Source organism: Dermacentor variabilis, chromosome 5, assembly GCF_050947875.1.
Source record: "Dermacentor variabilis isolate Ectoservices chromosome 5, ASM5094787v1, whole genome shotgun sequence".
Classification (NCBI taxonomy): Eukaryota; Metazoa; Arthropoda; class Arachnida; order Ixodida; family Ixodidae; genus Dermacentor; species Dermacentor variabilis.
This window is the reverse complement of record NC_134572.1, coordinates 98,128,917-98,153,321: the sequence shown is the minus strand read 5'-3', so window position 1 is coordinate 98,153,321 and position 24,405 is coordinate 98,128,917. Positions and strand designations below refer to the sequence as shown.

General features: G+C 43.8%; 1 protein-coding gene across 2 annotated transcripts in view; it reads right to left on the bottom strand.

Annotated features, from left to right (window-relative positions):
- The window catches only part of Sin3A (SIN3 transcription regulator family member A), a 64,610-nt gene extending 43,206 nt beyond the window's left edge, over nucleotides 1-21,404 (bottom strand). Inside the window, exons 1-8 of one of the 2 annotated variants that reach the window (XM_075693110.1) lie at nucleotides 21,288-21,404; nucleotides 15,178-15,505; nucleotides 6,409-6,505; nucleotides 4,755-4,909; nucleotides 3,575-3,875; nucleotides 1,684-1,887; nucleotides 986-1,072; nucleotides 694-834 (exon numbers count right to left, since the gene is read on the bottom strand). In XM_075693110.1, the coding sequence (XP_075549225.1) occupies nucleotides 694-834; nucleotides 986-1,072; nucleotides 1,684-1,887; nucleotides 3,575-3,875; nucleotides 4,755-4,909; nucleotides 6,409-6,505; nucleotides 15,178-15,479 (1,287 nt within the window). In that variant the 5' untranslated portion in view covers nucleotides 15,480-15,505; nucleotides 21,288-21,404. Of the gene's footprint in view, nucleotides 1-693; nucleotides 835-985; nucleotides 1,073-1,683; nucleotides 1,888-3,574; nucleotides 3,876-4,754; nucleotides 4,910-6,408; nucleotides 6,506-15,177; nucleotides 15,506-19,960; nucleotides 20,120-21,287 lie in introns of those variants that run through there. The other variant, XM_075693111.1, reaches the window with a different exon arrangement.
- Between the last annotated feature and the right edge of the window lie 3,001 nt (nucleotides 21,405-24,405).

Sequence of the window (24,405 nt, the reverse complement as noted above, 5' to 3'; positions counted from 1 at the left end):
AATAATAAAAAAGCCAAGGCAAGTTTGTTTATAGAACATTTTTTTTCATGGAAGTGCAGAAAGTGATGAAAGGAACGAAATGGGGCATCTGCTTAAGAATCTGTTTAGTGCATGCAGACCGTTTTGTACATTTTGAAGAATCGTTCGCGTAGCATTCAACAGATGGTAAGTGCGATCATCATTAGTTAGACTTGGCACACTATATATTGCTGCAGCAAGTTGGGGGTGCGATCATTACGCAGGGAAGAAAAAGAATCTAATTTTGACGACAAAATTCAAGGGTGCAATCATTATGCGGGTGCGATCATTATGCAAGTAAATAAAGTAACTCAGCCTTCTAATGCATTCAGTTTAAATGCAAGCCTACCGGGACATTGAGTGAATTAAAAAAATTTAGTTCTGGGGTCAAACGTTCCAAAGTTGCTCAGTGGTTTATGAGGGTTGCCGAAGGAGAGAGCTGCGGACTAATTTCGAATACTTGGGAATCTTCAACGTGCGCCCAAAGCATGATAAACAAGCATTTCTGCATTTTGTCTTCATCAAGAGCGTGGCCGAGAGCAGCCAGGGATCGAACCTGTGAACTTGTGCGCAGCACAATGACACAGCCACTGAGCCATCACGGTGGATAGGGCAAATCTGAGGGGCAAAGTCATTTTCTAGCACTGCCTGTTGGCGTACAAACATTCAACTCACCAGGGAGTGTGTAGAGGCCCCATTTGCATCTGGCAGGAACTGGCCGAACTCTTGGAGCAAGTCTTCTTGGTTTTGGAAAAGTTTGGCCACTTGGGCATACACTTCTGACTCTGTTAATGGCTTGGCACCCGTCTGCACACCCTGAAAGAAGAAATGCAGCAATAAGCTTCACCTCAGCCTTCCCCATTCAACGGCAGCACACATCATTATTATCACTATTATCATCATCAGAATGCAAATGTAATATTCCATGTGTACAGGTCAAGTAAGCTTCCATATGAACAAAACTGACCTCTTTCAGGTTTCGCTGCTCCTTCTGGTAAGTATGCAGTATCTCCAGGAACTGCTTGTATATGTCTGGCTGGCCTTGGAAACGGTTCTGTTCAAAACCAAGGACAAGAGAAAGGAAAACGCAAGGTTTGCCTGACATTTCTAGCCCACAGTAACTGCATGCATGCATACCACACATAGCACATTTCAATAGAATTTTGGGGATGTACTTAAGAATGCTGAAGAAGATGCACTGGTGGCCTTATGGGGCAAGGCAATAGAGACTGACTTATGAATTCCATTTTAAGTGCATTCAACGCACAGTGCAGTCTGCAGGAAATGAAAAGGGCACTACCACTGCAGAGTTCTCATTCCAAGAGCATTTCCAGCACTTCGAATCCTATAAATCATGCAGATGTTAAAACTTCGAGCAGCATCTTTCTCATTTTGCCACGAGAAAGCCAATCAACCATTTCCTATTTACTGAAGTTCCTTTAATGTTGTCCACAGTATCAAGGTAGGATGCTTGCTTTCTAATCCAAGTTACCAAGTGCCCTGATCCTCTTAATTGGCTGTCTTTTCAGGCCTTTGCTTTCTTCATGCAAATGCTGATGCTTAAGGGGCTTGAACAAACAACGATAATTCTGCAGTTGTGACAACAGAGCCATCAATGAATGAGTGTGCGCTTAAAAAGGCAGTCGGATTGACGAGTGCTCCCACCTTAATTTTGTTTACATAGTTGATGGCATGGTTGAACTCGACTGGCTGGCTTGCCTGCGAGGCGGGGGCCGCGGCAGTCTGCCCGCTGGCGGCCACCGCAGGCGGCTGCGGGGTCATGGGGGCATGCGAGGGCGGGCTGCTGTGAGGGGGCTGCCCTCCACCCAGGCCACTAGGAGGGGGCCCACTGATCGGCAGGTGGCCACTCTGCAAGAGGCACCAAAAAGGTAAGTCCACACACAGCAGCAGAAAAAGACTAACAGCAGACTGCGAATACAACTAGAACATTCATCTATAAAAGATACAGCCAGAAATCTCTTGGACAGTAAGATCATCCCTCTTCTGCAATGTACTCGCGATGTGGTGCATTAGACAATAATGGCAGCTGTAGCTATAATGAAAGCCACCTTTATGACGGTAAAAGTCTTGATCAACCTTAACAGAGTCCTAATCAATCTTAACAGCAGTTATGTCACTCACTCACCACACAGGTTGGCTTCGGCTGATGCAGGCACATTTTCTTCTAGTAACATTTGCATATAAATAATGACACCTGTAGCTATAAAGAACATAAAAATCACAAGTTTCTTTTGTCTCAAGATTATAAATACATGTACTACTTCAGCCGTGTGTGCTGCAATTGTTTCTACAGCTCCCCACACAAAGAAGTACAGTAGAGTTAATTTAAGGGAGCCTTTGATGCATTTCGACAGCTGAACAGAAATAGTAGCAGACAGTGCTACAGCACCAACCACCATTTAACATGAACGTCACATTATGTAAGCTAAGTGCCACATGAATATCTGCTGGATAAATTTTCTGTCAACAGCCTGCACGATTGCACATCAGGGAGCTGAGCAAGAGGAGAAATATAGCTATGTGCTATATTTATTATTATTGACTCATTATTACATTATTGACTGCCAATAAGCTTTGTACAGCAAGTACTGCACATTTGAATTCACCAATCCAAAAAGACACATGCCACGGCAGGGCTGAGTTTTGCCATTCATTTGCACGTGGGTGCTACACCGGCGAAAACCACAAGGATTCAGCATCCATTCATACGAAGAAAATACTCCCATGTAGGCCAAGGCGACCAGTGGCCTGGACACGCTGATAATTTTTTCATATATTTCCTCTGGCTCGAGCCAAATATTGTTCACACTTATCTGCTGTGTCTTACAAGCTCATCAGCACTGTGTAAAGTTTGTGACTACAAACAAGAAGTGGATAAATCATGCATCTGTTGACAAGCATGACTGGACTTTCAGTCAAACCAAATCATTTTATTTCCCAGAAAGAACAGTTTTTGGAGTGGTTCATCAGCTAAAAGCTGTTATGGACAGCTTGACTGGGCTGATGAATGCTTTACAAGGCAGTTGGGAGGACGACAAAACAAGAGCAAAAAAAAAACAATACATAATTTACTAAAGATAAAACAGTTTCACAATAGTACATTATTTCAACACACTTGAGAAAATAATAATAAATTTACTATTTACAGGACATCAGACTTGAATTTCTCAAGAAATATATAGCAACGATAAAGATACAACCAAGAAAGGAAAGAACAAAATATCCCCCCAAAAAGTAAACTTTTTTACAATATACTTGTTCTTACTGTATTTTGTTTTATACAAAATATAACAAAGATACGAAAGGTGCAACCAAGAAAAGAACAAACAAAATTTCCAGTTGCGCGCAGCCCTGGTGCTTTGGCAGACAACATGCTGAGGGCAAAGCGGGCTGCCCTCCCTGGTGCCTTGTGCACCTATAGTACTGTGGACAATGCCCACAACTAGCATGTCACCACAAAGTTTGTTCCTCCCCAATGCACCAGCATACAAAGCTGAGCCACACATGAGAACAGCAATGGCGGCAGGACACTCGCCTTAATGCCCGTGGGTGGCGACGCCGCCGCCGAGGCAGGTGCAACGATGCCAGGGGCAGCGCCGCCCGCAGGAGTTGCTGCGGGCGGGGCCTGCGGAGCTGCTGGCTGCGGGGGCCCCACGGGGACTCCCCCTGCCGTTAGGGTTGTCGACATGGAGCCCGGCATGCTCACGTTCACCTGCTCATTGGCCTGTACCTCAATCCGGTAGCCAGGTGGCAGGAAGGTGTTGAAGCCAACTATGAGCTCTGGATGACCCTTGAAGAGGTTCGACACCCGTTGGATCACACCTGGGGTGTCAATGCTGTCAAAAGCAAGGGAATGCAGGTCAGTTAATACCAAACACATAATGCTACAATGGAAGGCAAAAAATACTTAATTCTTTTTTAATACTAAAAATAAATGCTGTATCAAGGTGTTCACTGTTCATTAAAGATTCGCTGATGTACTGTAGGGATGCTGTGCACAGGGACTTTGCTCTATATGGTCACAGCAACAATGATCTGTGCCACAGACAAGCAGAAAGGTTTATTAAGTTTATTAACAGTTGCTTCTGAACATATTACTTTTGCTTCTGCTTTAAAGGGACACTATAGAGAAACACTAAATCAGTTTAGCCTGATAAACTATGTTTTCAAAACTCTGTTGTTGATTTTGCAATAATTGGTTATTTAGAGAGAATGAAGGTCTAACTTCCGTTATTTGAATTTCGCACCAAAACCTTAAAACCGGTAGGCCAGCGTAACATCACGGATTTCAAAGTATACTTTTATATTCAAATCGCGTTTCCTCAGTATAAAATTTCCAGCAACTTGCCATGTTCAGTCCTTGGCTCTTTTATGTATTAGAATTTTTACAATGTATTAGAATTTTTACTGGTAAGGAATGACCTGGGCCCTAACAGGCGCTGTCAAAACCCATGACACCGTGGCGAGCTAGTGTGGGAGCTTCAAGGTGGCAGCACCCCTAGTCTTTCACATTTGCACCTTCTCTGGCTTGCCACACATTTTCAAAGTAAGGGGCATTTTTGATATTGCAGAAGGCTAATATACTAATACAAGGCAAATCACTTTTCTCTTTAGTGTCCCTTGAAGGAAATATTCGGGGCACCCTCTCTCACTAATGCATAAATAAGCATGCAAAATATTCAGGCATAAATAAAATAATGCCAAGTCAAACTTGCCTTTGCGACTTGAATTCTTTCATGATGTCCAGGAAATCATTGTATACTTGAGGCTGGTTGCCAAACCTCAACTTCACTTGGTCAAGGTATGACAGGGCATCTTCCACTTTCAACCTCTGGAACTGCTGCTGCCCATGCAGCTGAGGTGTGTGTGCCTGCAGGGTCAAAGTGTGCGTCAGGGAGTGGCCGCAGCCATAATTCTACATGCAGACGCCATGCAGGGAACTAGGGCTAAAGCACACAAATCTTTTCTTTAATTGTGGATGAGTGCACTTCTGCAAATGGCAAATTAGCACATCACAAGGGCACCTATACCCACAAAACTGTTCTAGAAACGAATAGAAAAAAAATATAGACATATATTTGCCTCGAAAGATCTGTCCTGAACCATGCTTGTTCACTTCAGATGAAGGGACCGAAGCTGTTAGGGCAGCAGTGCCATTCACCATCCAGGAACAAAGCCTAACTATCTGCCCTCTTTCCAAGGAACTGTAGGCTGCTATGTCACTTCACTTCATCTTCTACACAAGGCCTAACTCAGAAAGTCAACCAACCAAAAGGGGCTGCCAGCTGAGCAAGTGTCACTTCTTCTTCTACATGTGCCATTGCCCAACAGGCTCCACCAATCAGCTGCTGCCAGCTTCAAACATGTCACTTCATCTTCTTTCACTTCACATGTGCTGCTCTTGCCATGATTCCATGCAAAATTAAATCACTGTCCCTAAAATCTCCTTCACCAGGCAAAAAATTAGGCAGAATATCTAGCTTGCCTTTGAACCACTTTGAACAGGACCCTTTAGAAAGGTACTTTATCAGAAACTTAGATGTAGGCAATCAAACAGGGACCTGGGGAGGGGGGTCAGCCAGAAGAAGTAGAAGGGAGAAGCACACCAGCAGAAGAAATTTAATGCTACTGAGAAAGCTTTAAGGAAACACATCTGAACCTAGATGAAATAGTTCTGTCCGGATTCGCAGAAAGTAAACTTTTCAACCAGCTTTTTGACACATTGTCTAACATTGCAGTCATACCTATTCTAAAAGCTACAGCATGCACCGTATAAAGACTGCTCTCTACCTTTTGGCCAGATTTGGCAATTTTTGGCACTTTGGGGAGTCTTGAAAAAGTAGAGTTTGACAGTAGGTGTCACAGAAACCGGACTCCAGTGCCTCTCACACTTTTGAAATCGAACAATGCAAAATGTGTGTTTGGTTTACTCGGCTATGTAATTTTTAAATGACAGCAGGTTGTATAATTTAATTTAATCTACGACATCTAAGCTACTTTAACAATGCCCCAAACATCAGCACATGCTCAAGAGTGTGCATCGGCTAATATCAAATGCAACTTCACTTCTTCCAATAGTGGGTTGCTTTTATCCATTAGCTTTCTGACAGCATATGTACAGCTTATGAGAAATCATTTTCGTCATATGCACTTTGCACGCATACAAGCGTGCCATCGATTTTAGACAGATATTTGGCATAAGATTAACACAACTTCGTCACAACAGTGAAACTCTAGTGAAAAACCGACAAAAAGTAAAACAATATACATGGTGGCAACGTACTCTTCAAAAATATTAGTAACCTGGCATTTATGGTTTGGCTAAATGTTCTTAAACTTATTTTTATTCTGCAGACACAGAAGCCTCACCTGAGTTGCATGGGATTGACCGCCCAAGGGGTGATGCACTGATGATGGGCTGTGGTTGTGACCCAGCTGCGAGAGGCTTCCAGCTCCCAAACGTGGCCTGCATTGCATGCAAGGTACAATAAATGCACTAATATGTGCACTAAACAATGTCCTTCATTCTAAATACAGTGCTACGGTACAGCTATAGGCTATTTCGGGCTCTTTCCCGCCTTTGACGACGGGTGGAATCATAACCAAAATCGGGGGAAGTAGGGCCAGGTTGATGCACAGGTGCAACTGTCACAAAGCTCACACAGGAGATTAATCCTGCTGTAGCAAGGTGTGACATGACAATTGAAGGCAAGACAGTTGCGCCTCTCATTGCAAACCTTACATTCAGCATGGCATGAGTGCACAGGTGACATCTGGGACTCGAAGGATCCGGTTGCTCATAGTGGCTGAGGCTTTGGCTAATCTCTTTCTACACTTGAATCTACAATAAAGTGCTAGACACACCTCTCACCTTGGATCATAAATGTCTTCAGAGGTTTGCTAGAATATACTTTATTTTTACAAGCACAATTTCAGCATAGCAAAAGACACTTGACTCAGAATCTTATAAAAATACCTGCCAAATTCACAGAGTACCGACACAAAAATCTTGTGCCCCACTTTTCTTGTTTTTTTGAGTAGCTGTCGACTCTACAATTACGGCATGTAGCCTCAGTTCCTCGAGAACATATCACACCACTTTTCATGCAACCATTTCGAAAGGCACGCCAAAAGCAGCAAAGCTTTAGACGTGAAGCAAGAGAATATTCACGTAACTGAAACCGGCGATGGTGGTTACATGGTATTACACATAAAGTGCTCACCCGTCAGCCCAGCTGAAGTGTTGCTAAATGCTGCCGAAGCCTGAAAGTGCCACGTGCTTCCAGCCTGCCCCGCTACAAACTGATACGGGCCCAAAAGATTTAGGCCCAGCCTGGCCCAGTAGCCTAAATTATGTATGGTCCAGTTCTCAGTTTTTGTGAAGATGCCAGCTACACAAAGTTCTTTGCTAGGCACAAATTTGACTGCGTAAGGTTTTTCACTGGATATCTTGCTGACAAATGAACAAGTCAAAGACAAAGAAGGAAAATAAACCTAGGAGCTGATTGTTATGCTTGCGCGTTACTGGGACAGGCAGGAACGTCAGTACTGCGCTTGACAAATAGTAGTTGTGTGGCGATACATAGCAAAGGCATAGGTGGTTATACCTTTTGTACACACTGCTAGGCACTTCATCCCGGTATTGAATATTGAACTATTGCTACGTACAATGTTAGAATTCGAGCGAATATATTGGCAGGAGTGCAAATTTAACTTTACATTACACTTCTATTAGAAACTTTTCTAGCTCCATTAGTTATAAACAGGTGACACAAAGGGGTAACACTCACGTGTGACCATATTGTCACCTGGGACAAGAAATTCACATTGTTTTTTATGGCTTCATTTTATGCCGTCAATTTTGTAGTTAGCAATTCAATTATCCAAGTTTCGTAACTGCAATAAATTTTGGCTTTGTTTACTTTAAATGCAGCATGTAAAGAACAGTGCATGTACAATGTGGACAACCTAGTTGCCCCCCCCCCCCCCTCATCAAGTTAGGGTGTCCTACTCCTGCATTCAGGCCAATCCTCAGCAAACCCATGCAGTGCTACAAAGAACAAATGCAGGGTAATTAATGTAAGGACTAGGCCATTCAACGTGCTAAGCTTCATTTAAAATAAAAATGCATTGAGGGATTAAATTTTTCTGCCTTGTTTCATTTTCCACATCCCCTTCATCAACGTTGCAAGATTTTGCAGAATTCACATTGGTTTCAAGCACTTACATAATAAGAGCATCTGAAAGTTTGTGATATATTATGTTCAATTATTGCCATGAACTATGGCACACTAACTCGCTTTAATAAAAAAAATTAAGAAATTAGATGGAAACCAGTAGTAGGCTGCATAATCTTAGCACACAATATACCTGGTATATTTTTGAATTTATTACTGCTACATTACTGAATTACTTAATTGCTTTAAAAAGTGTTCGAATTTGTTTAATTTTTTTGTATTTTTGTTAAAATGGTAACAGGTAAGGCCATACAAGACAAATGACTGTCCAATGACTCTGTTTTAAGCAGTTCTTCTGCTCTTGAAAAATGTGATGAACTGCAGCAAAATACGAACAAATATTGTTAGGCGCAACTGAATGGTTTTCGGCCAAACCATTCAAGCTCATCAGCTGTGCAGTCTTTAGCCCACATTATAAACTGTGCTTTAAATGACAACAAACTCGTAGCTGTAGTCTTTCTCGATTTAAAAAAAGCTTTCGATAAGGTCGACAGTTCCATCCTTTCGTACAAGCTAAAGCACTACGGTGTTTCTGAACGGATTTTCGATCTGTTTTCTAGTTACTTCATTGAACGTCATCAGCTAGTTGTCATAAATAATGTCTCATCGTCACCACAACATATTCATAGAGGCGTGCCCCAAGGGTCTGTTTTGGAACCCATGCTTTTTTTTTTTCTATATACGTTTCCAACCTTCCACATGTTTTAAACATCGGAGAAATGCTGATGTATGCAGACGACACTGCTATAATAAGTACAGGCAATAGCATCGAGGAAATGCAGTCCAAAGCAAACATAGATTTAGCAAACGTCTCTAAATAGTTTTCAGCCAACAATCTTACTGTAATTGTCAAGAAAACAAACTATAGTGTATTTCACTCCCGCAGAAAACAAGTAGAGGCCAACTCTGTAAACATTAGTGTTGACAACTCTCTATTAGAATATACTCCGTGTTTTAAATATCTTGGCGTAATCTTTGATAGACACCTGCACTGGCAAAACCATTTATTAGCAGTTGGGGCGAAGGTGGCATCGGGGTGCTATAAACTGCTTCAAGCACGCGACTTTTTTGACACAAGTACATTACGTATTTTATATTTCACCTTTTCATCTCTCATACTGTCTGGAATCATGAGGCTGGACCTACAATAGTTATCTCCAGCCAATCAGAAAATTGCAAAAACGATCATTACGAATCATAACGCAATCTAAGCAGGATCACCCCAGCAACCCATTATTCCAAGATCTACGGATATTACCCTTCGATTCACTATGCCTTCTAAAAACAGCAACTGTCGTAAATAGTACCGTAAGAAACAACCACTCCTTTCATATGTCCCTCTTCCATACATCATCGCGCACTACCAGAAATGTATTATTAGGCAAAGTTACCTCCCACGCACAACGTTTATGGAGAACGACGGCCCTTTTTCATTGGTGTTCAGATATGGAACACTCTTCCACAAGAAATAAAATACGCTCAAAACTTTGCACTTACAGCTAAAAAATTCTTTCAATGCATGCATTAAGCATGTTAAAAGACATCTATCTGCTGTTTTCATCCCATTTATTATTATAATATCACATGCACAATGTTTTTGAATTAAAGCAACTGTTTCTTGTTATGCTTTCTTTTTGTCATTTGTATTATGTATATATCCCCCTCTCCGCTCTTCCAAGTTTTTATTGTGCATGTGATGAAGTGTCTGCATTATAGAATTTCATTTCTTGGACCCATAACTAGCCTACGACTACGGGTCCAAACAGTACTGGACGCACTTTTATTGTGTTTTCATGGATAAATAAAGAATTTGAATTTGAAAGGTTTAGGAAATTTTTTTTTCAGCAAGCCTTTCACTATTCCAGCAAGTGTCTCTTCTCTTCAATGTCATCAAAATGCAATATCTGTTTAACTCGTCATCTAGTTTTGACTGCCATGTGTTGCCCTTCTCGAAATTCGTCCTTCACCACCACTCCCCACCCATGTAGGCACATTTTGAACCTAAACAACATGGCCAATTCCACAATACAGCAAAACAACTACTGCAACAAATGGCAACCAACTCACAACTAATCTAAATAAACTTTTTTTCTACACAGAGGAATTCTTCAAAATAAAATAAAGAGCTTTCTCAATCATAAATTCAGATAAGTCTTTTTTGTTTGCCCACCTGAGATGCAAAAGTAGCCCAAGGGGTGCTTTCCAAGCAAGTTCTTACTTCCGATTGGTACGTTACGAACGTGAAAAACAGTTTTTGTTTAAATGGCATTGTTAGTTGCTGAAAAAGGAGCATTTGAATTCCATAAAAGGGATGACATACACACCTCTCGCAAATACATATAAGAGACTGCAAGTTGCATAGTAAGTGTACACCCCAATTTGAAAAAGCAGCCTTATGTAAGCACAAGGATCAAATGACAAGAGAGGTTGTAGAAGCCCACGAGATAAAGAAAAGGAGGAAGGGGTGTGTCAGCTATGCTCATAGTGCTTCATGATACTGAAGTAGCTTTTCTAGATGCAACCTAACACGTGACAGGTCTCTTGAAACTTTTCTGTTTTTACCTGCTCTTTTTGACGACATGACATCTTTAAAGTTTCTAACCTTTTGAATAAATCTTTCAGTTGCCAGTCACCACTGTGTCTTGTCTCTTCTCACGCCTTTGGCTTTGTGCTAGAAGTTCATGCTCCGAATTCGCCATGCTTCCATACCAACACGCCCCTTTTTCACTTCTGCGCAGTCTAGGACCTGATCACTGTGCGTGTGGTTATAATGCCCAATGCTAAATTCAACAACCTCAAGTTGTCTTGAACTAAATTGCAATATGGTGCAATGAATAAAGTTGCAAGCAAGCAACACGAATAAGTAGGAAGACGCTCAGTACCTTTTTATCTGCAGAGCACCATCATGTATGAGCACTCTATGTGTAAAACTACTACGTTGATCATAGTCGCAAAGGCAGCATGGTCATCCAACTCGCTGTAGCCTCGCGAATGCCATGTGGTTGCCGTGTAAAAATAGAAATCAATTCGATTCTATCGGCTGTCATAATGGCAGTCTAGCTGGCTTTAACGTCATGAACGAATGTGGCCAATGAATGCAGTAGGGGTGTGCGAATATTTGAAACTTTCAAAAGCAAATCGAACACTGTCCTATTCGATTTAGTGTTCCAATCATATAGTCACTATTGGTAAATGCAAGTATTCTTCAAATACCTTTCAAATATTTCGTCAATTATGGCCAAATAAACAAATTGGGAGCAAAAGTACGCTAAATTTTCAACCCCGCAGTCATAGACGAGATCACAATAGTCTCGAACCAGATGGGCTGAGCGCATACTCCGGAACCCAGCGACCAGCCGCCATCTTCCCGAGCTGCCAAGATGTGTTCGCGTGCATGTAGCCTGTGTGCGTTACGAGGTGTTCAATGTGTAAATATGTCTGTGCCCGCAACATCCGAGTACAGAACATCATCGGGGCATCACTGCGTCATATATGGATGTGCAGATAACCAGCGAAAACGAAACAGATTGCAGAGCACCGTTTGCGACAAAACACGATGTACCGTATTTACTCGCATAATGTTCGCACTTTTTAGTCAGAAAAATTGACGCAAATTCAGGGGTGCGATCATTACGCGGGTTAAATTTTCCGAAAAAAAAAATAAAATTTTTTTCGGCCCGCGTTTGCTGCGGGATGCGGGTGCGGGACACCAAAACAAAAATGGCGGCCGGCGGAGCAAAACGAATGCGATTTTTTTTTCTTCTCGTAGGTATATTACGTGCATTGAAACAGTTTCTTCTGTATCAGTGATGAATAATATCGTTAATATTGGCAAGTTTGCGGCAATAACGTAGCCATGTCCACTTTGAGGGGACAGAAACAGATGGGCGCACTTAGCTGCCAGTGACAGAAACGCATGGCCGGCGTGGAGCGGAAACTGCGGCATCTGTCTTCACTACTATCCTAACACGGCACGTTTCTGCTAAGGGTTGGCGAATATCTTAGCTGTGTTACAAGCGTCAGCGTATGAATAGGGTACACTTTTAACGTATCAGTGTAAATGTGGCTACTATCATTGCAGCGCGCGATTTGTTGCGTGCGCACGAGTGCAGATGAAAAGAATCGAAAGGTGCCTTTTTTGTTTTTGTTGACCACAACCATTATAAAGCCTACCCATAATATAGGCAAGTTTGGTTGTACCCCTTTTTGTCATGGAAGTGCGGAAAGTGATGAAAGTAATGAAATGAGGCATCTACTTAAGAATGTTTGGTGCGTGCAGGCCGCTTGGCTTGCCTTGAAGAGTCGTTCGCGTAGCATTCGACAGACGGTAAGCGCGATCATTATTAGCTAGACTTGGCACGCGACATATTGCTGCGGCAAGTTCGGGGGGCGATCATTACACGGGAAATAAAAAAAATCAAATTTTGATGACAAAATTCAGGGGTGCGATCATTATGCGAGTAAATGCGGTACGTCAGAGCTGTGCCGCTGTGGCATATTCCCCTGTGCATGTCCTTTTGGCTCTGCATATGTGTATGTGTCTGTCTACGGGCCTCGATGACACAAAAGGCCTGAGGTGGGCTTTGTACAGCGGCTCTCGCCGTAGAACTCCGCACCTGATTCACAAGTAAATGCCGCGAAAGTGTTCGCACTGCTACGAAGTTCTGACGCTTGCGACAATCGAACTCATGCATCACAGATTGTATTTCGTGCACTGGCGTTAGTGGCCACGAAATATCGCAATACCTATCAGCAACTATTCGAAACCTTTACATGTGAAAGCTGGTTTGTGTTGCTTATCGTTACTATTGGCCAGAGGGCAAGAGCGGCGACGTTTGTTAATAAAGTATGGATACATTGCACAGTAGATTCGACACGGCTGAACTAATGCTAATTCATTCTTCCACTGTCCCGAGAAAAAAAAAAAAAATGGACACATCTTGGCATGTGCGCTACGCTTACACGAACCTACGGCATGCAGCCTGTTTTCAAGGTGCGGGCCGAGAGATTTTTCCAGGCACTACAACGCGGAGGTAAAGTATATCGCATACTGCAAGGCTTTTACTAGTTCATGACGTATTATCAGACGTGCAAATCAAAGTGCAATAGCCGCAGAACCAATGTTTCCGAATGCAAAGGTAAGATGGACTTACCCGAACAATCTGCTCTGCCTGCCACAGCTATTAAGATTTGCAGCAAAATCTTGCCAAGAAGCTGAAGTTCACTAACCAAATTCACTAGCTAAAATTCATCATCCCGTCCTTCGTGAGAAATTGCAAAGCGCAAGCACAGCATGTACCTGCGGTCACCTCGCTTGGCAGCTCGGAGCCGTTGGAGTAGCAGGTGGCACCACCGCGCTTTGAAAATGTCGCCACTCAATTTTTTTGTGTTCTGGTGTATAGACATAAAACAAAACTTGTGTAGTGCAGCAGGCTACGTCACTTAGGTAGCCATATTTTACAGGCTGTACAGTGATCATTTGCACTTTCTGAAGAGCCCTGTGCAGGCAAAGAAACTACTTGTTTGCTCCTAATGCTTCATTTGTGCTTTTAATAAACAATGCTTCATAATGTACTATGTAGTGAGAGAAACTTGCTAGCACTAAGGATACTGGGATGTGGACATATTTTTATATTAACTGTGATAACGGCCATTATTCTAAAATTATTTGAAATGTATTCAATATTCAATTCACTCTCAAAAATCACTATTCACACACCCCTACCCTTTGAAGCAGTATGGAGCAACAAATTGCAGTGAGCGCAGACTAGCGCAGCATTCCCACCCCTCCATTCTGCAGTTGGTTGCCACGTTGATGCTGCACCCTGTATTTTCCTGCCATTACGCGGCATTCAGAATAGACCTCACAGCCGCTTTCCGTAGACTGTGACGACACAGCTGTATAGATTCCATTAACGTCAATTTTCACGAATGAGTAATACAGTAATACAGTATACAGTAGACAGTAATACAGTTCTGCAGACACCAGACTTTATATATCCGGGATGTAAATTTTATCCAAATGTTTACAAATTATCTTTAGCTTATGAATTTAAGGCAATGGGCAATAAATATATTGCACAGGTAGCCTCACAAGGTTACACCAAAGCTTCAATGCAAATAGGCACTGCAGTAATGTGGACAGAATGTGCACATACTGGTATAAGTAGTCACCCCATAAAAGCTGTCCCAAGACACTCCCGATGAAACTATCACCATCTGCTATCGCCTTTCAACAGTAAATGCTCATGGCTTCAGTTTCAGCCCAAGAATTGTTCCATAGCTGCATACTTCTGCTGTGCAGAAATACCTCAAGACCACTACCCTTCACTGCACTCTAGTAAGTTTGTCGCCTTTGGTTATATGCTGTGCCAGGGTTTCTGCCACATAAAATATACATATAGAATTCACGCTTTCATTTACTCTTTCTCAACGTTTTAGTACTCAACTTGTTAGTGAAATATATATGAACAGGATTCCACTGTATATGCTAAGATACGGTAAACAGTTGAAAGTTTGCAGCTGAAGGCTTGCATTGGCATCATAGCTGCCATGTTGAAGGAACACAAGTACAATGGAAAGTTTGACTGCGAACCAATCGGAGCCGGGATAAGATAACCATTCTATTTCAGTTCTCTTCCTTACCGTGCTTCGCCATGAGTTCGCACAGCACTCTGCCTACATTTTAACCAGGTTCAACCAGTTGGAAGCAGTAGATAAAGAACAGAATTTAGCAAAGGGAATCGTTACATTACATAAGCCCCGCTTAATTTCCAGCAGCACTGTGGAAGCTGTGAATAGTGCTCTAATATTGCGCCCACGAAGCCACGTGCAAGCCACCCCGAAAGCACACATAAAAAAATGCCTTTCCCACCAACAGAAACTACAACGATGGACTCACTGGAAGCCAGACGACTGCACGGTGAACTGGACGCCAGGACCCTGCATGTTTTCACGATTGTCAGCGACGGTAGGGGCACCACTGTGAGTGGAGTCCTGTAGCAGGGCCAAGGGTTGCCGCTGTGAGGGAGGCTTGGCACGCGACCCCACGGCACTGCCGCCCACTATGCCGCCCCCACCAGGGGCCACCCCCCCAAGTGTGGGCCTGTGGAAGCCACCCGACGACGCATGGTTTCGGCCTGGAAACACTGCACCAGCCGATGAGTTCAGTCCAGGGTGGTGCTCCTCCAGACGGCGACTCATCCTCTCATCCTCTCCACAGTGCACAGCTGCATCCCGACAGAGAAACATCATTCCTATCTGTGCGGCACACCAGTAGATCAAAACGAATGGCAAGATATGTGGGAATGAAATGTAAAAAAAAAAAAAGACACATGAAAACCTCATGGCACAAGCACAGTCTACCAAGTGCACAATAGAAATGAGGAAAAACTACAAAAGAGCATCAACAAAGCATCTAGCCAACCTCTGTATTGCCTCATACTGTAACACAGACAATTATAGCTCACCCAGTTCAACATCCTTTTGAGCAGCACATTACAGCTTGCTAGCACAGAAAATGAGAACAAGAACTACAGATAAGCGCTACACTCTAAGGAAAGCTTGCGCCCTTTGAAGCTTATCTTGTCCTCAAGTAATAATCATCTTGCGTGCTTTTTCTTAAACTCTATACGTCTGGTACCTCCACGCCACAAACAGCGACCGAATTATCAGTGTGACATAGGATTCTTGACAGGAAAGTAGTGAGCGCAGAATTTTCAAGAAAGCAAACAAGCAATACACAAGATTATTGTTTGGGGAAAAGATACACCTTAAAGGGTGTAGTGTGTAAACTTCTCTCTCTCTTTTTTTTTTTTGTGTAGTATAACACGAGGTCTATCAGTGAACAAAGAAGAGGACTGCAAGAAAATAATTTTTTTTCTTTCTTTGCTCGTGAAACCAGGGGCATGATGGGATCAGCAAAAGAGAGAGAAGATTTACAGAAGTAGACAGAGCTATATAACTAATGGCACAAGATCAAAGTAGAATGAAAAAAAAAAAGGACAGCTAATTCTAAGCGAAGCCTGAACACAGCCTGGAATACAGAGTTGCAACCTGCATTAGTATGTGTGAGCACCACAGCGCTCCACTCACACTTGACGCACTGCATGCAAAATTTGCAAGTTGCTTTTCTTTTTCTTTGTGAAAACCACATCCTATAAAATTTTTGTACTGATAGAACAATAGTACAAATTATTTTCTGAATGCAAAAGCTGCAGCATAATATCAAATGTGAAGCACACAGCCCACAATTGAGCCTCTTTGTGGCCTAAGCTATATGCTTAGGCCAAGAAGCATTTGAGCTCTCACAGGTTTACACAATATAAGAGGTGTTGCGAGCAGGTGTACATGTGCTATGGTGATGTATACTAAAAATACATTATGTACAAACACCAAAGCACAGGGTGCACAAGCCTCAAGCTGAAATTCATGCTAAATGCATGAATTTTTGAGACAATATACAGCTAAGCACACTTATAACAATCCCATTTAAAGTGAACTTTCAGCTGCTCCAAACAGATTATCTACACTCGAAGAGTTTTACTAGGAACCTACGAGAGAGATGTCCACCTATAACAACCTGCAGGACTGTTTAGTTCGGTTGCAACGAACAGAATGAACCACGGAGCAATGTGTATCCAGTGCAAGGAAGACTGCATTTGCAATTATCGCTGCAAGACATGTCACCTTTTTACTTTTATTTTACAGCTTTATTGCTCTTGCACTGTCAATACTCCTGAACAGTATGAAGAAATCCTTTTTCTTTTTATTTTCCAGGGGAACTCAACTCGATTTATGGCTACTATTACAGCGACTGGTGATGCTGCAGTTGATTGTGTAGATATCTCAGAGAGCACCTCTGATGAAGCAATCGCTGGAGAGGTGCGACAACTGGTAAAGGAGGCGTCCAACTGTGCCCCCCAATGGTTGGGTGCTTCATTTACCATCACGCCAACAGCTTGACAAACTTCGAGAGTGTGACTAACTGGTTTACACTGCTTAGACCTACTTAACTCACAATTTTTAAAGAATTTCAGGGTTTCAAATGCCAAAACCACAATATGACAACGAAGCACGCCAGGGGCACCAGAATAACGTTGACCACCTGGGGCTTTTTAATGTGCACTCATGCAAGGATATCTTTAGTTTACCCCCATTGAAAATTTCACCTATTTCTGCCAGTAAGCAACATGCGTACAATTTTTTGCAATAAATTGTGTTATTTCTGCATCTTGTTCAGTTCTTTTTTGGCAGCCTCGGGTGAAAGCTCAATTAAATGAATTTCTGATATAGCAAACATATTTTGCACAGCAAATGTGTTTGTTGTGTCCGGGCTTGAATGTAGACCTTTTTCTCTATGCTGTGGCTGCAGCTTGTGTATGAGCAGAGAAAACTTTCCGTCGCATGTTTTCAGCCCCCAAGCTTACGAAGAAAAAATTATTCATAGTCGACTGTACGTACAGGTCTTTAATGTGTTCAATTATAAAAAAAAACTTTCCACGCATGTCAAGCTCATGTATGTAGGTTTCTTGTGCATTTTGGAGCAAAAATTTATCAATGTACATTTTAACAGCACAGCAAATTTGGTGCCAGAGTTAACATCTTTGCAGGCTATCGCAACTTATTCTCTTCGTCACCAGCTAAACTTAGCAGGCTCGTTTAAGCGATGGAACAGGATATCTTTTGGGACCTCCGCGCGTGCAAACATCAAAAGAGTCTATAAATTGCACAGCAGTTTCAAACGAGCCACTGGGGTCCACAACAATGCCATGCGGATGCATTTTGTCAGCCTGTTGTGTTAGTAAATGTGCTATTGCAGTTGCATACTCAATGACTGCAAGGCAACAGTTCAACTGCTCTTCCCTCAGAGGGCCAGTCACTTCTGGTCTGCCAAAACACCTTTTGTCACCACCTTTTGCCTGCTTAAACAGAGAGAATGATTCAGCCATAGTCGCAACCTTGGTAATGCTTACTTCCTTTACAGTGACTGTTTCAGCCACTATAGTTTTTACATGCTCCAACTGAAACACACGCCTGTTTCATATCATGCTTGGGACTGCTTCAGCCACTATGAAAGTTTTTATGTGCTCCAACTGAAAGACACACCTTTTTCATATCATGCTATGAGACACAGGCTAGCTGCAGCTGCAATGAAGAGGCAGGGCATTGCCACTGCCAAATTCTGACATATTTCTTGACTTGTGATGCAACACATAAAAAAACTGGAATGACAAATGTGTCCTGTTGAGTCTTTTTTATCTTTGTAATAAAATGATGTACCAAGAACCTGTAACGTACACATACTAGTAAAAGCTGTGATGAAAACAGTATTTGTTCCCTGTTTATCTGTTTCACAGCGTAAACCTAAGCTTAAATGCAAACTTAACATTCTTCCAATTCCTCCAACATTAAAAGCGAATAGGCATCACAAGCAGGCAAGCTAATCCTTGCAGCACACACTTCATAACTGTGAACATGAGAACTTTCCAACACCTGTCTTTAGAACATTGGTGATCGATCAATAGTACACACAGATCTGCCTTAAACACCGATTCTCGCAATGCAGAAGAAACAGCACAGGACACTATGTTCCAATCAGGATAATACCGCACGTCCTAACATGCTTAAGACACACCAAGTAACTAAATCACCAATACAGATTGCGCGGTTTCAAGCAAGAGCCAATATCCAGACGGAATACTTATAATCGTATCCGGAGCAGCCTTCAACGTGAAGCGCATGAGGAACAAATAATAAGCCGTGAAATTTGAGCCAGTCAAAACGGCAAGGCCGACACAGGCAGGTTTCTTTCTCAAAACGCCAGTAGGAACTGAACCAAGGACTTGAAATGCTTGAAAGCGAGCTCGTACCGGCACAGCGATCTATGCAAGGTTAGGAATACTGGAGTTTTCTCATAGGCGTTCTGGCTTCCGTATGTAAGAACGCGTCGGCAACAAGGAACGCTGCCCGTTCCGTTCGACAGAAAAGCTCCGCGCGCACGCCGTTCCACTTTTATTCCGGACCAGACGAACTGGCCTGCTTCAGGTCCCTACGCGATCAGACGTCCTCGCCCGGCGACTTTCCATCGCGAGACAACAAAGCGGCGCCCGAATCTGCACGCACCAAACGACTTCCTTGGCGCGCCACAGGGCATCCCTTCCCCTTCCTTCAGCACTCGAAACAGGGGGTCCGTCGGCTGTCCGAGCCGCGGGGACGAGGGCGAACGCGTCCGGGGCATCATCACACCCTGCTGGGCCGGAATTTCGACGCGGGCTAGACGCGACCGCAACGAGGAGGGAGGAAGAAGCTGGCGGCACGGCGGCGGCACATGCGGGGGGAGCTCAGCTGGTGTGCTACTCAATGGCAACCGCGACGCGAAACACAGCCAGCGGAAAGGTCATACCCGCGCCCACCGATCGAGCTCGTGCCCATGCACGGATTCAAAGGAACGCACTTTCACAGCCACTATATTTCTAGAGTCGCACGCGGCACGGTCTGCTCACAGCACGTCCATGCCACGCCGAGTGCAAGAAGAAAAAAAAAGCGCGGCCGTTTTCAAAGTCTCGCCCCGAAAGAGAGCTCCTGGCCGCCCGCCCAGCGAGACGGGGTGCGATTGAACGCAGCCACCGTGATTTCTAGCGCTGTCCATACTCCAGCAAGCTGCTGAGATTTGCCTCGCTTACCATTTCCAATATAGTAGCCCGCGACGACAACATGCTGCGGAATCCGTGACAGTTTACCAGCAGAGCGCACTGCATCCTCGCGCGAAGCAAATATGGCCGCGCCACACTACCAACACACACAACACAACGCTCTTCGGCAATACAACGCACGCACACACGACGGGGAAAGTCCAAGAGCGCCGCCGAGCGAGGGAGCCGCGGCGCTCTCGCCGAAGCACGCACATCGCTGCTGCGAAGCCGTGCGTTCGCCTCGTCGTGCGTCCCGCTCGTCATGACTGCGTCCGCAAGAGCTTTCACAGCGAGAAAAAGAACGGCCTTTCTGCGACATCGCAGTCCGTCCGTGCGACTACAAGTGGTGTTTTCTGATGTGGCTGCTGTTGTAAGCAGTTTGCGAGATAGGAACGCGCTCCATGCAGCAGTGGATCATAACAGGGCGCTCCGCCCTCTCCCCACCTACCCTGCTCAGTAGACTCGCCCACGACGCTTGGGAGAGTCACCTGGGCCGAACGAACGTATGACAGGCGTATCGCTCCCGAGAGAACAGGCCAGCGCTTTCTTACATCGGGCCCACTCAATATAAACCAAAACAAGCCTTTTTTCTACCGCCGTGTTGGCCAAAGCATTATTCCCGATTGCTTAGCCTGTCTTTTCCACCGAAACGGACGCGAAACTTCCGACGCAACGGCAGATCCGTGAAAGCGTTCGCACCAATCCGTTCAAGGCAACCGCCGTTGAGAAACGAAGAGTGTGAACAAGACCGCTACTTCGCCGTTTTTTCTCAAATGCACAGAGCGATCCCCACAATCGGAACACAGAAAGCGAAACAAGTAATAACGGTGCCAAGTGTTCGCGCGATTATCTAGACAACAAAATGCAACTAGGCGCTCTGCACAACTGGCGCCCTATAGTTAGCAACGACAGAATACTGCACGTTTGCACTGAGTAGCGAACGTAGTGAAGTCTATGCGGGTGTACTGCTTGCGTTAGAGGTCGTAGTTCCGACCTACTCCTTCAACGACGCACAGTTTAGTTCGAAAAGCTAACGTCCTAAAGCGGTACGTTGCGACGCCCGAAAAGTGCTGAAATAGCCATCAAAAGTTGAAACGACGACTATGGACGAAACCTGCATAAAATCTACTGGCTTTAACATGCTTATTTTTCTGTCAGCACGAAAATCGCAGCAATTAACTTCGATGTTTGTAGAATTTCTGGTCCATCAAAATACGTAGCTTCAAGATGGAGAAATAGAACCCAGACTAAAAATACGTGCACAGCTACAAAGTTAAACATCTTGTAGTATAAAACTAATAAGTACAAGTGTATTTACCTTTCTCGTGGTAACGATGACTCCGAATTTAAATGACGCGAGAACGAACAACTGAAAACCTCCGCCATGAAATCCTTTCCTGAATAAGTACGTCACTCGTGTTTGGGTTGCCTCCGGCCAATCAGAATGCCCTAGGCGCCCAAAAAAACACAGAAATACGCAGGCGCGCAAAAAGAAATATTTGCGCGGGAAGCTGAAAACGGGGCTACGGATTGGCTGGTGTCACCTTGCATACTCTAAAAATCGAGCTAGTTTTCGTTTCGTTATGCTGGTGGGTATGTTGACTAGAGTTTCATGATTCATTGCGAGTTCTGTGCAGCCGCAGTTAGTTCCGCAGTCTGCAATAGTGCATTGCCGGAAATATTTATCGGCGGTGTGCTGGGCAGGCCATACTAGCTCAGAATTTTCGCGTCCGTGATTTAATGTGTGTACATTAACTCACGCAACTTTCATTTTTGTTTCAAACATATTTGTTTCACCACGCAGGACTGGTTTAATAATGAGGTGTTCTGTGGATTAATTGAAGCTAATGGCGTCTCGGGGTATCTCCTTCGTCAGCTACGAGTCCATTGAATTTCTACGCTAAATAAATAAGAGAGCGGGCAGCGGGTGAGACACTGCACGTGCAAACTAAAACATATACTCTCTTAAAAAAAAGTTTGCACCTTTTGGGGCTAGTCCCGCAAAGATAATCATCTGCCTTGCTTGCATTTCCTTTCTGGAAAACTCTGTGCTCGCTACTTTCCTGTCGAGAATGCTATGTTACGCATATGTAATTGTATACTATGCCTGCAGCTGGATTTTAAGCAGTCTCCTGCGCCGTTTGACTGCACCTCCTTTATTGATGCGAAAGCGCCAAATGGCTCATTGAGCGAAAAAAGACGGCGTCTGTAGCAGCGAAACGGCACCTAAATTCCCACTGGCTGCGACGCCACGTCATGGACGCGCCCCAACGGAGTTCTAATTGGCTACCACGGCACGAGTGTGCTTCGACGGAGTAGAGCGGGCGAAAAGGAACACCTGCTGCTTCAATAGCGCGCCAGGTGTTGCGTGAGGAAAGACGGTATCGCCGCGATGGCACGCCACCATAGCTCTCAAGCCTGTTACAATTACCAGCGCGTTCTTTGTCGGCGCAAGCTCTCGCCTGCGTGCTAGCTGCGCCTCGGTAAGGTGCCATGCGTCTCAAGGCGCTGGTTTGACCGCGAGCTGTTCATATAACTCGAAAAACCGCTCAGCGGCGTTCAATTGGACATTAATGCTTTCGCATTCACAACTCATAAAAATTGCTTAGATGTCCTCGAATCTTTTCCCAATTTCCCTTATTTTGTGCTTCTGTCCATACTTTTCATCTTCCCTCCCCTTTGAGGCGAGTGGGCATTGCATCATATCTGTGAGCAATGTTTGTGCTTACTGCCACTAATAACTGAGCAAGGAGGGTACACAAGGTGTCATGGCATGTAACAACAGTGCACTAATGAATACACATGGTCTATTCTAATACCGGTGTCATACGGGACACTTTCAATCGCGATGGAGAAATTCGATCCCGATCGGGCATGATCGCGATCGAAAGTGTCTCGTGCGACACCTGTATAATGCATAATTCATGCATGGCAGCAGTAGGCAGGATGCTCACAGAAAAAAGTTTCATGTACTTTGAGAGGCACGTAGGTCTGACCACCTGAAATGCTCGCTAATCAATAAATAATATAAATAAAATAAATAAATAAATTAAATAAAGTAAATAAATACAAAAAATATTCTAATACTGGTGTCATACGGGGCACTTTCGATCGCGATGGAGAAATTCGATCCCGATCGGGCGTGATCGCGATCGAAAGTGTCTCGTGCGACACCTGTATAATGCATAATTCATGCATGGCAGCAGTAGGTAGGATCGTCACTGAAAATAGTTTCATGTACTTTGAGAGGCACTTAGGTCTGACCACCTGAAATGCTCACCAATAGTATGTTTCACAGAGTCAGATTTGACCACTTGGAACTGACTCACCTAGGTCATTCAAAGTGTTGTGCTCTGATTTGGAGCGCTCGGCAGAGGCAGTTGCACAATGTACCCCCTGAAAGTTTTATGCTAATATGCGGCCTGCCCAGAACCCCTCCTTTCCACTCAGGAGTCCAGTGGGTGCATTCGCCCCCACCCCCAACCCCTCAAAAAATTTCTGTTTGGAGATGCTCTCAGCTTTGAGATGGAAATGTGATAGGGATCTGAGCTAATTCCGGTTATGCCGCTCCTCCCATTCCTCTAAGAGCTGTACGTTCCAACTCTGGCAGGTCTTCCCTAGCTCTACACTTGAGAAGGCTCTGCATCACTCCAAACCACATTGTAGCATGGTAGGAACCAGTGGAGGGCACTGCAACCTCAAGTATGCTACATGGGATTTTAGGTTTGTTATCAAGTCATAGGAGACATTCTAAACTTTAGCAATTTGAAGTGGTTGTGTGAAACCATGATAAGAGTTAGCACTACAATTACGAAGCTCAGTTTTCACGAATATGTTATTTTCAGAGAATGAATAGTGCATAAGTCACGGATTTGCTGCAGGGCCTGCATGTCCATCTGGTGTCGTCCTGCTAACAAATCTTGTATGTTGGTGCATGTGGAAGATTTTTTTAACACAAGAGAAATTCTGTTAGTTTTCGCATTACTACAGTCTGTTGTGTGCACCAATATCATCTAGCATACAAAGCTGTATGAAACAAGACTGACATATTATAATCCATACTAGAGCTGCTTCACAAGGTTAAATGTACCACAAGCATGCTGAAACCCAACTCCAAATGAAGCCTTGGCTATCATGCTGACCTGTTGCATGACTTGACTCAGAAAACTCATCATGAATAAAAGTGAGGCAGCAACACAGGCATGCTTCTTTGCTGTGCTTTAGTACTTTGTCATTCCCCTTTGAAACTAGCTTCAACAAGTATTCTTGGTCACTATATTGACTCCTGAGAAATTCTGACCAGCATATCAACATTCTTGATAGTCATACGCTTTGATCTGCAGGATTTGATGTCCATGCTGTGGAATCAAGTGCCAATGCACACACAAAGTGACATTCTCAAAAAGAATAACAGAACACCCCACTTTCAAACAAAA